General features: G+C 37.1%; 1 protein-coding gene across 1 annotated transcript in view; it reads right to left on the bottom strand.

The window, feature by feature from the left end:
* Positions 1-8484: 8484 nt before the first annotated feature.
* Positions 8485-18329, bottom strand: part of LOC124721964 (host cell factor 2) — a 279952-nt gene continuing 270107 nt past the window's right edge. Inside the window, exon 17 of the mRNA XM_047247128.1 lies at positions 8485-10904. Coding sequence (XP_047103084.1) covers positions 10888-10904 — 17 coding nt within the window. The 3' untranslated portion in view covers positions 8485-10887. The remainder of the gene's footprint in view (positions 10905-18329) is intronic.

The following is an 18329-nucleotide window of genomic DNA, read 5'->3' as shown; positions in this document are numbered from 1 at the left end:
CTCGGCGATGGTTCAAACAGCAAGGTTTCGATACATGCAAAAAAAGGTCACAGCTTGTAAGTTCATGTGAAGCGTAAAGCCGGCCGCTGTGGCCAAGAGGTTCTAGGCTCATCAGTCCGGAACCGCGCTGCTGCTACAGTCGCAGGTTCGAATCCTGCCTCGGGCATGGATATGTGCCATGTCCTTTGGTTAGTTAGGTTTAAGTAGTTCTAAGTCTAGGGGACTGATGACCTCAGATGTTAAGTTCCAAGTGCTTAGAGCCTTTTTTTTTTAAGTGTAAGGTGGGTTGATGATGACACAGTGGCAAAAAATTTCACCACAATTCTGCTGAACGCCATAGTGGACGTGTCACATTATGGGAAGGTCGTCACATCCCTTCTTACTCAAATTTGGCCCGTTATCTTGATGCCTCTGCGATGGAGGTTAGAACCGTGACACTCGGCGTTGAAATCACTCGGTATTCTTAAGGGTGGCCACGAAAAGCATTTGAAACGCCGCTACTGAGAATCGACATGAAAAGGCCTCAGCGTGGGGCTTAAAGGGCGTCTATGAAACCATCCCTTTCCTTGGGGCGCTGTTTCCTACACATTTCGCGGTCGAAAACGGCAGTTTGCAGTGCGAAGAGCAACAGGACGACGCTCTTCACAACCTTTGACACTGCTGACATCCCTCGGACGATTTGACTCTTCTCTAAGGACATCGTAGGCCTGCAGTCCCAATGAACGCGATCACACCACTTTGGAGTGTAGCACGACTGCAATTTTTGCTCTGTGTACAGGGCGGAATTCAAAACAATTCGATGAAATTTGAATGATAACCGAAGCAGCAAGGGTGTTTACGATTTTTCAGGCTTCTTGTTTCGCGCCATCCAGTGGCATGGCATGGGGGTGAATAAAATAGCAAAGGGTCCCTCTAAGATCCCCTAGTTTGGCTGTACTATCTACACACACTTTAGAAAAGTAGCTGTACAGAAACAGTCTGACAGATTCCTATGCGCCGCCTGCAGGTAGGCAACCCAATCAACACCCCTCAGATTCCACATGCCCACAAGCAGATGCTACAGCAGCAGCGTAACGCAAACTCAGCTAAATGGTGTCAAGGAGTTGCCATCCTGCAGGTGCCTAGGAATCTGTCACAGCTTATGTCTGTACAGAGATATTTTTGAAGCGCTCAACAAATATGTGCACATAGCACAGAGCGTGCTGCCGAACAGGGGGGCAGGAGGCGGTGTCTTAAAGGGACACTTTATTCACCCACATGCCAATTTCGCATGTGTATATGCTTACGTACCAATGTTGTACCCCGTCCCCCCCATGACCATGCCACAGGAGGACTGAAAAAGCATAAACACCCTTGCTACTTAAAATTTCGTCGTCTTGTTGCCCTTTGCACAGCAAACTGTCGTTTTCGACAGCAAAATATATGGGAATCAATCTCCCAGCGGGAGGAGTGGTTTCATTGACGTCCTTTTTGCCACCCCAAGGCATTTTTGCGCTGATTCAGAGCGGAAATATGCCTGAAATGTTTTCCTGAGCCACTGAGATGTCAAGAGGAGGAGTGAAATGTGAGGGGGTGTAGGAACCTTCCCACCGTGAAGCACATCCACGATGGTGTTGGGCAGAATTTTTGTGCCAATGTGATATCATTAACCCATCTTAAACCTCACATGAACTTCTGTGCTCTGGCCTTTTTCTTTTTTTCGCATTTGTCGACACCCCGCTGTTCGATAAGTGACGGAGCCTGAGAGTGATATAGCAGGGTGCCACACTTTTGTACCACAACTGAGGAAGATTGTGGTCAAATTTCAGACTTGTTCGTCACAATGGGTGACACTTATGGAATTTCGAAAAAGTTAATCTTTATTTGTGCTGCACAATGTAGCAGTTATACCAAGGTAACAATATTATTTGTTTACGTGCATGCATATTTTATTACACTTTTCATAAAATGTTATTGTTATTGACTAAAGTGGCCTGCCATGTGTACAGAATACAAAAGTTGTCCAATGAAGAAATATATCACCAACTATAACATGATAATGAAATTTATGATGGAACTTCAAAAAGTCAGTTACACACACTGTCCCACATTTAGACCACTACATAAAAGTGGCACATTGTCAGAAGTGACTGCATGTTGCAGGTTTCCTGCAGAGCAATAAAGTAAAAACTATCTGGAAATTTGTAAAGAAGGAAAGGGGGAAAACTGCAGTTTGTAGTGAAAATATCCAAATCAAAAGTGAGGATAATCTTGTTAGTGATCAAAAAACAGTTGCAGACACATCCAACAAGAATTTTTAACAGTAACAGAAAAAATAGGTTTACAAGGGTCCATGAAGCAAGCCATTAATCTTTTGAAAGCTAGAGTACCTGGTTCAGTACAACACATGAAGGTAAAAACAGTCACTGTTCAAGAAATTGAAAGAGTTATTAAATCCCTGAAAAGTAAAAACTCTGCTGGAATTGACAACATTTCTAACAAATTATTAAAATAGTGCTCCAGTTATGTAAGTAAAGTCCTTTGCCACATTTTTGATGTGTCACTTGAGCAAGGAATAGTTCCTGAGAGGCTTAAGTATGCAGTTGTAAAGCTGCTGTATAAGAAGGGGGATAAGACGGATACTGCTAACTATAGGCCAATATCACTACTGACAAGGCTTTCAAAGGTTTTAAAGAAACTAATGCATGCCAGGATAGTTAAGCATCTCAGTGAACACAATATCTTCAGTAAAAGTCAGTTTGGATTTCAGAAAGGTTTGTCAACAGAAGATGCAGTATTTGCATTTACTGGCAGACTCTTGGAATCTATCAACAAAAAACTGAAAGTGATTGGCATATTTTGTGACCTAACAAAAGCATTTGATGGTGTATATCACCAAATTCTTTTACAAAAAGCTGTACATCTCGGTATAAGTGGTGCAGCAGGGAAATGGCTTGTCTCATATCTGTCAAACAAGAAACAAAAAGTTGTAGTAGATAGTCAAGATGGTGTCCCACTATCTTCAGAATGGGGTACCATTACATGTGGAGTGCCGCAGGGCTTAGTTCTGGGCCCCCTCCTTTTTATTATATTTATAAATGATCTCCCTCTCTGTACGGAATATTGTAGATTCACCATTTTCGCTGATGACACTACACTCCTTATTGATAATTCAGTAGATAAACTTGAGGTAACAGCAAATAAGGTTTTAAATGAAACGGTGAACTGGTTCGAAATTAATGGTCTTTCTTTAAATTACTGTAAAACAAACTACATTCAGTTCCACACAACATCCAAAGATGAGGAAATAGTGGTAAAAATAGGTGAGCAGACAATAACCAGGGTAGATTTCCCAAAATACCTAGGCTTGCATATTGATAGTAAACTGAATTGGTCAAACCACATCCTGGACCTATGCAAAAGACCAAGTTCAGTAACATACACATTGTTTCTTCTTATAGAAATATGGAAACCATGAAGTCAGCATATTATAGTTACTTTCATGCAATTATGGCATTTGGAGTTCTATTTTGGGGAAATCAGCCACTGGCTAAAAAAGAACTGTGTGTACAAAAAAGAGCCATAAGGATCATGTGTGGAGTCCATCCTAGAGCCACATGCAGGAATCTTTTTAAGAAGCTTGAAATACTTACATCCACTGCGCAATATATATTCTCTTTGATGTGCTTCATAAGTAAAGAAAAATCCATCTTTAAGCTGAACAGTACATATCACAGTCACAATACTAGAAGGAAACATGATAATCCACTATGATCAGCCAAATTTAAGTATGGTGCAGAAAGGAGTCCGTTTCAGTGGCTGTAAGATTTTTAATGCCCTCCCTTCAAGAATTAAGTGTTTGGTAGATGATGATCTCTTGTTTAAAAAAACTTTAAGGCAGTTCCTATTGCAAGGATCATTTTATACACTAGAAGAGTTCCTGAACTACAGTGTTTAGCATTTCTTGTATTTTAAATTAAATGTATGCCCAAATTTGTATTTGTAATACCAAATATTTTTATCGTAAACATATATTTTGCAATATTTATTTCTCTGTAACACTTATTATCTTGTAATCTTTAGCTATCTCTAAAATGTATTTTTTGTAGTGGGACCTAAGTTACTGTTTTTGTTTTGTTTTGTGTATTACCATAAATTCTGGCCAAAAGCTTGTAAAATTGACACGTTCCATATCCTGTGATAGTGACACAACATGAATCACCGGAACAAGAGATAAATAAAATAAATAAAAATAAGACAGTTCTGCCTCACTGCAGATTACAGGTGCATCACAGTGTGGGAATGAAATAATAGAGCTATTGGAAACCTATTCCAAAGTTGAAGTACAAAGGATACTATGATTCTTGTGGGCAAAAGTCTCAGTAGGATATGGACCAAATGCAGTGTTGTATCTAGCTGTAGTGAAATGCTGCCAGCAATTTGTCCAAGGTCACACAGGCATGGATCATGTCAATTGGGAAGAAAGACAATCAGCACTGTGCACATATGAGAATATCCGGGCAATCGAGGAACTGATTCACAGCAGTCGCAGATTTTACAATGATGAGGACATTCACACAGCAGTTCACAAACAGCTCTGACCAAGGAAAGGGATTTATGTCATCCAGGAATTGAACAATTGATGGAATACTCCAATTATTGTTGACAGAGACTTGGTGACAACCTTGAAAAATAGTCTCATGTATCTATATCCCTTTGAAGTTTAATGGAGCATTCTATACAACTTACTGGACTTGTCAAAATAATGTGTAAATTAATCCTTGTAACACCCAATGCATGGACCTAAGTCTTTCTCGTTTCAATAAACTGTGTGCTACATCCAGTCACAGTGTGCCTTCAAGTATACCAAACAGTGTCAATGGTATTGCTTAATCTCGTTATTCAGCTTTTGTATTTACTTGCATTAATAGCTGCTCTTTTGTGGGAACTGCTGCACATCTCCATAGTAGTGCTTGTCCAGAAGAGTATGAGGCATTATATATTATCAATTCAGCCATTGGATGCAGTTAGTCGATGGTCTTGTGACAGATATGAATGGTAACAAATTATTCAACTGATGACTGACAGCATTGGTCTGCTCTGAATAGCAGCTAATACCATCTCTTGAATATAATGGATAATGGTCAATGTGTATTACTCCAATTCCTCTCTCAAATATTGGAGCATCAGGTTTCAAATATTCTACTAATCAACGAGTAGAAATATCTCTTTTAACAGCTATCAGAGCCTGATGCATTCTGCTGTAGAGGTCCTCTCTCACAAGACCCTACACTTTAATACTGCTACTACATTCAGCAATTTACACAGCTTAATGTGTGAATTTTTAGTCATGCTCATGCTACCTACATTGATATGCATCACAGGTACACTACAGCCATCATAAATGATTTGGCAGACAGGGTAGGCAGCAGTCTGCAATTGTTTGCTGATGGTGCTGTGGTGTATGGTACGTTGTCAAAGTTGGGTGACTGTAGGATACAAGATGACTCAACAAAATTCACAGTTGGTGTGATGAATGGCAGCTAGCTCTAAATTTAGAAAAATTGAGATTAATGTGGATGACTAAGAAAAACAAACCCATTATGTTCAAATACAGCATCAGTAGTGTCCTGCTTGACACAGTCACATCGTTTAAATATCTGATCATAACATTGCAATGCAAAGCAATACGACATGGAAAGAGCATGTAAGGATTGTGGTAGGGAAGGCGAATGGTTGAATTCGGTTAATTGGGAGAATTTTAGGAAAGTGTAGTTCATCTGGAAAGGACACTAGAGGAAGTTATTCTTGAGTACTCATCTAGTGTTTGGGATTTGTACCAGGTGGGATTCAAGGAAGACCCTGAAGCAATGCAAATGCAGGCTGCTAGATTTTTGTTACCGGTAGGTTTGAACAATATATAAATGTTATGGAGATGCTTCAGGAACTGAAATCGGAATTTCTGGAGGGAAGTCTATATGATCTTTTCCAGGCACACTACTGAGAAAATTTACAGAACCAAAATTTGAAGCTGACTGTAGAACGATTCTACTGCACCATCATACATTGTGCTAAAGATGACAGAAATAAAATATGAGAAACCAGGGCTCATACGAAAGCGTATAGTCATTTTTCCTTTGCTCTATTTGCGAGTGGAACAGGAAAGGAAATGACTAGTAGTGGTACAGGGTACCTTCTGCCACGCATCGTATGGTGGCTTGCAGATTATGTATGTAGATATAGCTCATTTTACTTACAAGGGAACCTCCCCATCGCACCCCCCTCAGATTTAGTTATAAGTTGGCACAGTGGATAGGCCTTGATAAACTGAACACAGATCAATTGAGAAAAAAGGAAGAAGTTGTGTGGAACTGTGAAAAAATAACCAAAATATACAAACTGAGTAGTCCATGTGTAAGATATTCAACATCAAGGACGGAGTGAGCTCAGGAGCGCCGTGGTCCCGTGGTTAGCGTGAGCGGCTGCCGAAAGAGAGGTCCTTGGTTCAAGTCCTCCCTCGAGTGAGAATTTTACTTTCCTTATTTTTGCATCTGTCCGTTCGTTCATTGACGTCTCTGTTCACTGTAATAAGTTTAGTGTCTGTGTTTTGCGACCGCATCGCAAAACCGTGCGATTAGTAGACGAAAGGACGTGCCTCTCCAATGGGAACCGAAAACAATTGATCGCAAGGTCATAGGTCAACCGATTCCTCCACAGGAAAACACATCTGATATATTCTATATGACACTGGTGACGGCATGTGCGTCACATGACAGGAATACGTTGTCGACCCACCTAACTTGTACACTTGGCGAATGGGTAAAAAGATTCTTCTACCTTGCCCGATTTAGGTATTCTTGTGGATGTGATAATCACTCCCAAAAAATTGATGAAAACATAAGAGTTTGTCACATAAACTGAAAATAAAAAATTAAACTTTTCACTCGATGGAAGATTTGAACCAAGAACCTTTCGCTCCGCAGCTGCTAACGTTACCACGAGACCACGGCGCTCCTGCGTTTCCAGTGTCCTTGATATTGCATACCTTCCCATGAACTACTCAGTTTGTGTATTTTGCTTATTTTTTCACAGTTCCACACAACTTCTTCCTGTTTTCTCAATTGATCTGTGTTCAGTTTTTCAGGGCCTATCCACTGTGCCAACTTATAACTAAATCTGAGGGGGGTGCGATGGGGAGGTTCCCTTGTTAGATGTACAAAATGTGGAAATTGATAATTTCAAAGAAGGTAAAAACCTTTGAAACTTTAATGTGTTTACTCACTTTGTTAGGATTTGGTGAAAAGTAATGTGTCTGAGTTTTTTTATGTGAAAACTCTTAAAGCTTTTTAAATAAAACTAATTTTGTCAAAATCCTACATCTTTGTTTTTCATGGCTACATATTTGCTTCTGAACATAGTCACCCTGGTCATAAACACATTTCTCCCAAGGGCAGTTTGTTGACACTGTCACGATTAAATTGGGGTTCTCAATGGTGTTATTTAAGCTTTGGAAACAGATGAAAATTAGATTCAATGGTGGATGATTGATGACAGTGAACCCAAGGAATCAGATTGTTGCAAACACAGGGTTCGTGTGTGGTCTGGCAGTTTTATGCTGAGAGAGAGAGTGCTCCATGTGTGGATGAGCTCTTCTATGGTTAGAAACATGATTACAACACACTGTTTCTAGCACACTGACATAATTATGTACACACTGCCATGTCACATGCTGCACTTTGGAGACCTCTAGCAGCAGATGGTTGCAACTTAGGTCACTGAAGTGGAGAAAGCTGAGTGAGTAATACGCATGACATGTAATACCTCAACCGACACTGGCAACAGAATACAAAATTCGGAGGCACGACTTTACAGCACACCCTCATATATCTTATTCCTGCTATGCATTTCACAGTGCTTTGCAGAGTATACATGTAAATATATGTTGTGCACATTATGTAGGAACACTTCAAACAAAGCTTTCAATTATTTAATAAACTACAGACTACAAAGGATATTTGCAGTAGTTGTTAAAGTAACATTTCATTTGTTCAGAAGGTTCTAAAATGTTGTTCATCTCTCCTGAAGTTACTGTAAGCAGAAGTGTCAAACATTTTACTTCTCATTAGTCTTCCTTTTTCTGCAATACTACTCAATATCTTTATTTTTAGAGTAAATAATTTCACAGCATAGAGATTTTCACATGTGGCTCTGAGTTGTGTTGAATTTGACACTTTTGTTGTCTCTGATAATAATCAAGATTCAATAGCTAACATGTTAAAATGTCAAACTGATAAAAAATTATATAAGTGTAATGAGAACAATTGCTAACTCCCATTCCATTACATGATGTCTCACAGTCAACCTGAGTGCTATAAGTGCTAAGACCATGTTTATATGTGTTGAGCCTGCCGATGTCATATCTACCGATGTTACAGGGTGTAAGTTTTATTGGGATTGGGTTGTAATGTGTAGAGTTTTTGTCCAAAACACATTACAAAATACCATTTATTCATTCTATTCAACAGCTTGGGAACTGCATTGGTTCTACATTAGTAACATTCATCACTTTCACAAATAACTAATGTGAATAAAACATATATAAAATTAAAATTAATTTACAGGAGGGAAAATTCTATGAAATTATGTACCACATTTATCAAAACAAAATACAGAAAATTTAAACATTTCAGTAAATGTTGATTTGATATGAAAGCAGCCATATGTACTGTACAAGATTTAACCAAGACAAGCTCTAGGCTTTAAAAATATGAATGCTTCATTCATAGTTAAATGTTCAAGTTATGATCACTTCCACAGAGGCATTGGGTAAGATCTTAAATTACTACTATTTTCAATTCAAAAACATACACAAATTCGGTATATATCAATGAGGCAGTATAGTTTCCCACTGAACTACTATTTACACAAATTAGACTCAATTCTCTGTTTTACATCTCTGAACAAATAAAAATTGAACAGATATGCAATACAACGAATGATAAGTAACATTTGCTAAACAAAAAATTTATGAATGTTTATTTATTAGGACACAGTAAGCACATACAATATCGGGAAATTTTTAAGAAAAATTGGTTTATTCTAACAATCAGTGTCAAAATCTTACTCAAAATTCAGCAGCAGAAAGTGAAAAAGTTGCACACTCAATAACACCAGAGCAAGGGGCACAGGAATATAAACCATCAAAAATCTACAATGATTTATGATGCAAGCGAAAATTATGCCACATGTACAGGAATGCTTGGTAAACATAGTATTTTTGTGCAAACATATTTCATGTCTTCAGACACACACTATGGACAAACAGAAAGAAGGCTGTGCCTTGCAGTCACATTAATTGATATACATTTCTTTCACAGCAGATGTAATTCTGATTTTCACTTGAAAAGCATATATACGCTCACAAATAGAAACAAACGTATGAACCCATCAGGTTGAACTTCACGTTACTTTTTCCAACAAATTAATGTGTTTCCATGCCTAAGTTATATTTACATGTGCACATTACGTTTATCATGATTACTTGAGGTACATAAATGATGAAACAATTATTTTCTTATTGTAAAGATGGAAAATTGTATTTTTTTCAATTGGCGCATCATACACCGTTTTCGTATGCTCTTAACAATCATTAAATCAAAATTAATGACATAATGTTTTAAAAGTCTTCTAAAAATTCCATTTCAACTAAGCTTTAATTGCTATAGCACATGTATCCTCAAAATTATATAAATCCCTTCTCTGAACATTTTCTAATGTAATTATGATTTGCATCACTCCAAGATTCTGAAAGTAAAGTGGCTATAGAAGCACTCTGATACAAACTAATATAGTTATAGCTTTTATTGTAACCCATTTACGACCAACCAACTGGACAGAAGCTGAATTTTTGTAATATGTGATGGTAGTTAAATTCCTTGGCAATAAGTTGACATGAAAGTTTATTAGAAACAGAGTATTACTTGATTATGCATTTGTTTTGCAAATGAAATTGGTCATGATCTATGTGAATGAAACATCCCAGCATTCACCTCAAGTGATTTAGGGAAGCCACTCACCTTTCATGATATTGGTCCCACTCACAAAATGAGATCTATTTGAAGTCTGAACAAATGATAGGTACTTTTAAGCAAACTGTAAATTTCAGACTGGATCTTTCAAAAGGAAGTGGGACATATGCTGACCAGCAACAGACCTGTATTAATCACTTTCACATGAATTTCTAATAGAACATTTTAAAGCTTCTGCCAGCCAGTTTACCTCTCTCCTACGTTTCCATATTCTCATGTCGGTACAATGGTACCACTGGAAGAAAATGAATGGCTATTTTTGTTTGTTTCATGAAAAAAATTACTCTACAATGGAGTTTACAATGAAATGGACCATCTATATATAACAGTGTGCCAGACAAGAACTCAAAAACAGATCTTCATCTTCCACAGGTACTTTAACACCTAGGATCACAGCAGGGAGTGCTGTTTCCAAACAGGTAAAGACATGACTGTATATTCTGGCATGTCTGGCAGTTTTTGACTCCCAGTGTGGATGATAAACTGAATTTATTGAAAAATATTTAGCTTTTACTGTAAAGTACAATAACTCTTACGAAACTTTCACCATATTAAATAAAACTGTAAATTGAAATTTCTGCAGCTCTTAATATAAAACAGGTGAACAGTGGTGCTTTTTACACACCTATTTTTGAAAAAAACAAGATGGTACAGTAACACTGTTGAGTTAGACATGAACAAATTGTGTATAGAAAATTTATAATGTGTGTACCAATCAGCCCTGCATTCACATTAAGTGGCAGTCATACTGCCAATTCCAATATTCACTGAACAGCTTATACAAGTGAAGGGACGTCAGCATGCTGAGTAAGTCATCGCATTATTTCTTGCCTGAAACTGTTGACAACAAAGACTTAATTTCATGTATCAATGAGGGGAGAGGGGTTACATAAGATTTATGGTCAGAATTTACTTTCCAAGTATTAATTAGTTTGTGACAGTTAATAAAGTTAGTTGAAAATATAAATTGATGGCTACCACATGCAATGAAATAGTATCTATTACTGGAACAAGGACAATGAGCAAGTCCCACAGCAGCACACAAACAGTTAATAAATTGAGAAACATACAGAAAGTATGTATGAATTGGTGATGGCGATGGAAAGAACTTCACAATCCTACGTCATAATATTATGAAAGTGCAGTAAAAAACAAAACAGAAATTGTTAGAAAATGAGCTAGCAGTAACTTCATCTTTTATCTGCATCAAAATTGTCAAAATTCTGTATCACTTTTTCTATCCTAGTACATATGACATCTGAGAGTTCTACTTCCTTCGTTACTGTTCCAGCAATTGACAAGTACGCACTCTTACCTTCAGTTAAAATGCGCGCGCGCCCACACACACACACACACACACACACACACACACACACACACACACACACTTTTTTGTTGTGAGAGTTGCATCCATCGTTAAACTTTTCTAAAAAAATTAATATAACGTAAGACACTATAATGTTATAAATACTTTCAATAAAGGGCAGATCTCAAATGATTTATTTCAATCACATGTCACTCTGCATAACAATGAAGACTATTTTCTAATCTATCAAGGATGCTACAATATAGAATAGCCAATGAGAAGAATAAAATCGCACAGAATGATTACTCCATGAATGGAATTTCCTGATGGTAGTACAGTTCAATATGTACCACTGTCCCACTGGAACAGTATCCTTGACCTAGGGAAGTTAAATATGTATATTAAACTAATGTATCTCAAACATTCTCCATAACATTATTGTATCTAGTCTTCAAATTACACAAAACTTATCTTTTTTAGCCAGAGATTGATCTAATTTAGGCAGTCCACAAGTTTCCTTTCTGTGGGAGACGTAGTATCCTGTTTTTCAAAATTCTGCTGCACAACGACTGTACTAACTCATTATTTATATACAAGTTTCATTGTGACTATTACGCCATTTTCAAGTGATCATTTTAGATCTTACAATATAGCATCACGGAGTGCTTTGTTGAGATTATTTTTCAGTCTTTGTGCTGTTGGAAATCATTAGAAATTTATACATTGTTCTCACTTTTGTATTCAGAACTATTGACTGAATGTAGGCGGCAATACAAAAGCGAGCAGAGCATTCCATGATGCACATTGTAAAACATAAAACGATCATTTGAAAATGATGTAACAGCCAAAATAAAACTCGCTGTTTACAAACAAAAAGTAAATAAAGCAGTCATCCTGCAGAAACCTGGGACACTATATATCATTCCTAAGCAGTACTGAAACCTGTTTTCCAAATAACATGCCAATTTCATGTGTATTGCCATTTAAGACATATCATATTCTGTCATCCAAAGCATTGCAGTCACGTAATTTATTTTGCATTTTAACTTCTTAATAGCATAAAAATAGCTGCATAACCATATGAATGCAGGGAAATGAATAGGAATGTATCGATGACTTCAGTATTTCATTTTTCTATTCCTGAAAATGTATATTTAATGACATCATACAACAAAATTAAAAAAAATTATGAATGTTTCAGGAGTGACAAATTAGCAATTTCATCCCACATTTCTGAACCACACATTGGACGTACTGCACGTTCCAATAACAGCCATTCATATCACATTGGAAACTGAGTTACACACATCTCAAATATTCCTAATTGGGAACCCTTTCAACCCATTATTCAAGTCACTGGGATTTGGCAGAAAAGAACCTATAGTTCCACAAAAACCAACCCTGTCCACTTGAAATAGACACGTAGAAAAATTGTTGTTAAGCCGGGAAAACTATGCTCATCTGCTACTTCTAACATTTACTTCTACTAATATTAGATTCCCTTATATTCAGATAACAATGGTTGACCTCTCCAAATTTTTGTGCACTCTTCTTACAACTATAGATGTTGAATGCCAGATCAGCTGGTCATCTCACTTAGACACATCACCATCATCAAAGGTTTCTGTTATTTGTGTGACCACTGGAAATAATTTATTCCCATAAAATCTGTGTTGACAAGTGAACTCCATCATTTGTTAACATGTCCTAGTAAACGGGACATTAAAAGCCCAGAGAAAAGTCCTATGTAGCAACTGGGCATCCTCCCACTCCCCTACCTCCTCATGTGCAAATTATCCAGTGTACAGCAAGAAATAGATATGCTTGTGATGGCTCAGATGTACAAAAGACATTAAACACAATCAGTGAAAAAAATAAAGTGCACAATGTATTTTAAAAAATTGAGAGGTAGTTTAGTAACTCCTTTGTTCACTAAAAGCAGATGGCCTGAGGATGCCTCAGTACTGACCACATACAAATAGGGCAGTTTTAAAAGGGGGTTTGTTTATTGAACAAGAGGGGGACAGAAATACTGGATGGTCCCCTAGTGGACACTAACACAGAAAACTTTTCAAATACTAACCAAATCATGATGACACCATCTTTGGTATCTATCAAGTATTGTAGCGGTTCTGCAGAGAACTCGGCTCTTAGGTCAGTATAGTGAGACAGCCCCCAGACAATACAAAGGCTGCAAAATAGTATCCTTCAGCATTACACACCAACTTAATGTAATCCAAAAAGTATTTTACTTTAATTTGGGTAGGTTACAGGCTATTTCCTAATTTCTCCTTACAGCCAAAACACAAAGCTCACTATTAACAAATTCATGACCAAATCATTCTTTCGGTGCATACAGTGCAAGAATATTGAAATAAAACCTGGAATGAATGGTAATCTTGCTTGTCTTTTGTTGTCACTTATTTACTTATTTTAAAACAGTCATGCAATAAGGAAAAAAAAAAACCTTAAACAGCTTATGTCTTTGGTGCCCAGTATGTATGTATGTATGTATGTATGTATGTACAGCAAACTAATGATAAGAATGTTTCATAAGTAATACGAAAATGGAAACTTCTGTGTACTATTTCTCAGCTTAACTGCACACACTGATACAAACCAGATTAAATCTGTTAATTTTTATTTCTGTATGCTTCAAATTTCATTTTTACAACTGAATTTATAACTGAACTTGTTACATTCTGTGACACTTTACTTTAAAATTCCCAACTGTGTTTTATAATAAACAACTGTATTTCATTGCAAATTTTAGTCCATGAATTATCATCACTCTCAATAATTTAATGAATTATAAATCTTTTCTATAAATTCCTCACTTTTTATGGAGACAAGCTGGAACAGCTGGGCTTGAAAGACTGATGAAACTAGCATCTAGTCACATGTTACTGAATAACCAAGTATGGAGAATAAAGAAGACACTCCCTCCAGGTAGTACAAACAAGATAATTACATAAAGAATTATTGTTGTTTATGTATCTTTGCAGCAGAGGTTAACAATATGCTAAAACTACCTTAAAGATGTCACTAAAGAGGCAAGGAAGCACACAGTTCTAAAAAATCTACTGAACTATTGATACTCCAATTATCAGATTGGTTTTCAGGGGGGAGGGAAGGCAGTGGGAAATGAAAGTGATCAACAATCAGCAAAAGGAAAGGAGGCTGTGTAAAAGTGTGCAACCAAAACAAGTAGTGAAACAAAGATGAAAAAGTTAAGTCAACAAGAGGGGACAAGGTGGATACCTGAGATGCACACATGTATTCAACCTCAAACACGATTTCCTGTGTTCTACCTGTTTTTGTTGCACATAACCCATAGATTATACTGTGAGCACTCATATTCAGCCACCTAGCAACCAAAGAATGAGCTAACACTGCACAGATGAACCAATATCGTAGCAAGTGTAGACAATTTCATTTTGTTGCTAGACTGTGTCAGATGCTATGGTGCTCTCCCAAAAATGTGTCAGAAATTGTGACAATTGGGCTTAAACAAAAAGTACACTGAACTTCAGAGAATCTTAGCGCACGGCTTTGTTGACAGGAACCTGACATGTTTCCGATACCATCCACTAGTGCAAACAGCTCAGCAATGCTTCATGTTAAGACTCCGAAGTCTGATATTCAATGTGCCATCTGCTCCATTATTTGGAGTGGTAGAGGAATGCATCCAGTCTTAACTAATAGGCAATGAAGTTTGTTGTTAAAATCCGGTACATTGCTCAGATTGAAAGCTATTACTTAAGTTACTAACTGAATTCTAACAAAGCAGTGAGTGAAGTATTTTAACAGACTAAATAGTGATTCACACAGCACACAGTATTTATGCGACACTTTGCTTCTGTCTACTACATGGATTACAGAAATTTCAGTTTTATACCAAAAGTACCTACCATTGTCAACCTGGGAAAATTTACAAAATAGTGACTTTAGCAATACAAGAACATGGTAATGCACTGGTTCACTACATAAAATGGCAATGTAACAAATTCTGTTGTGATACAATGTGTCTCCAATGCTAATAAATATGAGGCTGTTACAAATAAACAAAGTGAACTGGTGTATTTTTCACTACTACTACTATTACAACTAGTAGTAGTAAATACTAAATATCGGCAGTACTTAGTCAAAAAGGAATGCAGGTATGATGTAAGTGCTGTGTTACAAAGACATCCGTGTCATCCTCAAACAATATTTCATTTCAACCCCAGAACACTTACTGTCCACCAGGCTATTGATTCCAGTTTCCCCTGCGTCTTTTAGTGGACAAAATTTCAATATTCTTAAGTCCAATTGTAAAATGCAGAAAACATGCAATCATCTGCAGCTTGATGAAAGTCTCTAAGTTTCTAATGCTTGTTGAATTTCATTGTTGGTGATTTTAATAAAAGGTAGTCTAAGTAACTGGTTATTTCTTCGATAAAATAAATACTTTTCTTTATTAAATGGAGCACTTCCCTTTCATTTTATAAACTATATAAATGATCAGTATTTCACTGCCATCTGTTTGTAGCAAAAGTTCCTAGTCACTGTAGCCATTGTAAACAGACTACCCAAATAACACAGGACTATTATATGTAATGGAAGTAGTGAAGTTAATGACTCATAGTTGAATCTTTGAGTGGTCATTACCTAACACATTCTCATTCTTCCCTCGTCCCATCCACTGATATGCCACTATTGAGCCGCAGTGCTAGTATAATATAGTCCACAGGTGATGGTGGTTTGTGTGTGTGTGTGTGTGTGTGTGTGTGTGTGTGTGTGTGTGTGTGTGTGAGTGTGAGTGAGTGAGAGAGAGTGAGAGAGAGAGAGAGAGAGAGAGAGAGAGAGAGAGAGAGAGACCGTGTCCATCCATTCATTAGTTAGTTCCAGAGGTTTAGCAACATTTACAGTCTTGTTTATGTGCCTATTGACTGATCAACATACATTACAACTATATTATTTACAATCCACCCAGGACTTTGTTATCAATCTATGAACTCTTATTTGTGTATATAAATTGTCAAAAAATGTATCTGCAAAATCTTGAGAAATGATATATTTTAAACACACCTGATGTATTGTGAGGAAAGTTATGTTTCTTTGACCAAATTTGGAAGTGGGGCAAATCCACATTGCAGAGTTCTAGCACTATCTAAATATTTAAAACAGGGAATCATGAAATTAAAATTCAACATATAAGCATGTTTATAGCTGATCAACCTGCTTCATCTACAGGAACAGCACCATGCCAACGAAGTTTAGCATATTACACAGTCCCCATAACAGTTATTAGGCACCTTCCCTTACAATTCTTTATTTCAACAAACTCTCCTGAGGACATCTTTGTATAAACCTAATTTGGTAATGGCAATCATTATATACTTGTCACTGATAAACAATGGAAAGGAAACATGAAATACAGTATCTATATGAACTGATCATAGCATTTCCAATCTTAAAGCCAACTTAAAAGTTATAATGCTATAGATTTGCTTACTTGATTTGGGGGAGGAGACCAAACAGCGAGGTCATCAGTCCCATCGGATTAGGGATGGACAGGGAAGGAAGTCGGTCATGCCCTTTCAAAGGAACCATCCTGGCATTTGCCTGAAGCGATTTAGGGAAATAACAGAAAACCTAAATCAGGATGGCCAGATGCGGGTTTGAACCATCATACTCCTGAATGCAAGCCGAGTGTGCTAACCACTGTGCTACCTCACTCGGTAATGGTATAGATTTTGTGATGCAATGAATATCAAAGGATTAACATCACTAGACAGACACTTATAGTACCTGCTATGTCAATATCAATCTACAACCGGTAAGGTATCTAGAGCTTAAACATAAAGTAACATTTTATTTTTATCCTGTTATATAAATAGATGTGCCCAAACAATGGGTCTCATGGTGAAGGAATGTGAAACTGAATGATGAGATCCTGGACTTGACACAATGATCCTTGGATAGGTATTCCCTGCACAGCCATCAGAATGCCTTTAACCTGCTTATCAACTTTGGGTCTAAATATATGTGACTTCCATGATGTTGATTCTTATGTCAATCTTCAAGAAGTAACTACATGCAGTTCTTATTACTGTCATGCAATTTAGATAACCTTCTGACAGTCTCATGTGTGGCCTGGTACACAGTAACGATCCTGAGGTATACTGATAAATGCATGGCTAATTCAAAGCTATGTATTCAGTTCTTTAAAACACAGAATATGCCAGGGAACACTCCCATACCTACACGTTTTTGTTCTAATATAACTGAAATACAAATAAAATATTTCAAACTGCAGAAGTGTTTTTATTGATGGCTACTTATTGTTTCACACCTTACTGACTGCCAGAAATTCTCTGTTGTTCTCCATTAAATAATAATTTCATCTGTATTCCCTCAGTGTCATGTGAGGACTCAGTAACAAAGTACTATCATTCATTTTAATGATATGGCCAAATGGAAATCTGATGTCACTTTACATATGATTTGATGTGCTGAGGAAATTCTGTACATGTACTAAAAAAATCTTTTGCATATTAGCTTCTGGAGAGTGTTGTAAAAACACTTTCAAATTAATTAATACTATCTTGAGTTAACAGCAATCCGTGTGCAATATATCATTATTTAACACACTGACTGCCACAAGGCTGCTGGCACTCACAGCAAAGGTTCACTCCTCTCACTGTGTGCCCCACACACTCCATTCTGTTTAGATGATCTGTAAAGTTGGGAAAAGAAAATTTCCAGATGTTGAACAATGTACAGTATCCAAGTTCCTGCACACCAGAGTCAACTAAAAGAGTGTGTGTGTGTGTGTGTGTGTGTGTGTGTGTGTGTGTGTGTGTGTGTGTGGGCGGGGGGAGGGGGGGGGGTAGGAAACCATAAAAATTATTGCAACAAACATGGATGTGGTGGTACTCTGTAAAAAAGAATACAAAAAAAATTTGTTTTCA

Source organism: Schistocerca piceifrons, chromosome X (assembly GCF_021461385.2).
Source record: "Schistocerca piceifrons isolate TAMUIC-IGC-003096 chromosome X, iqSchPice1.1, whole genome shotgun sequence".
NCBI lineage: Eukaryota > Metazoa > Arthropoda > Insecta > Orthoptera > Acrididae > Schistocerca > Schistocerca piceifrons.
This window is presented reverse-complemented; position numbering and strand designations above follow the sequence as displayed.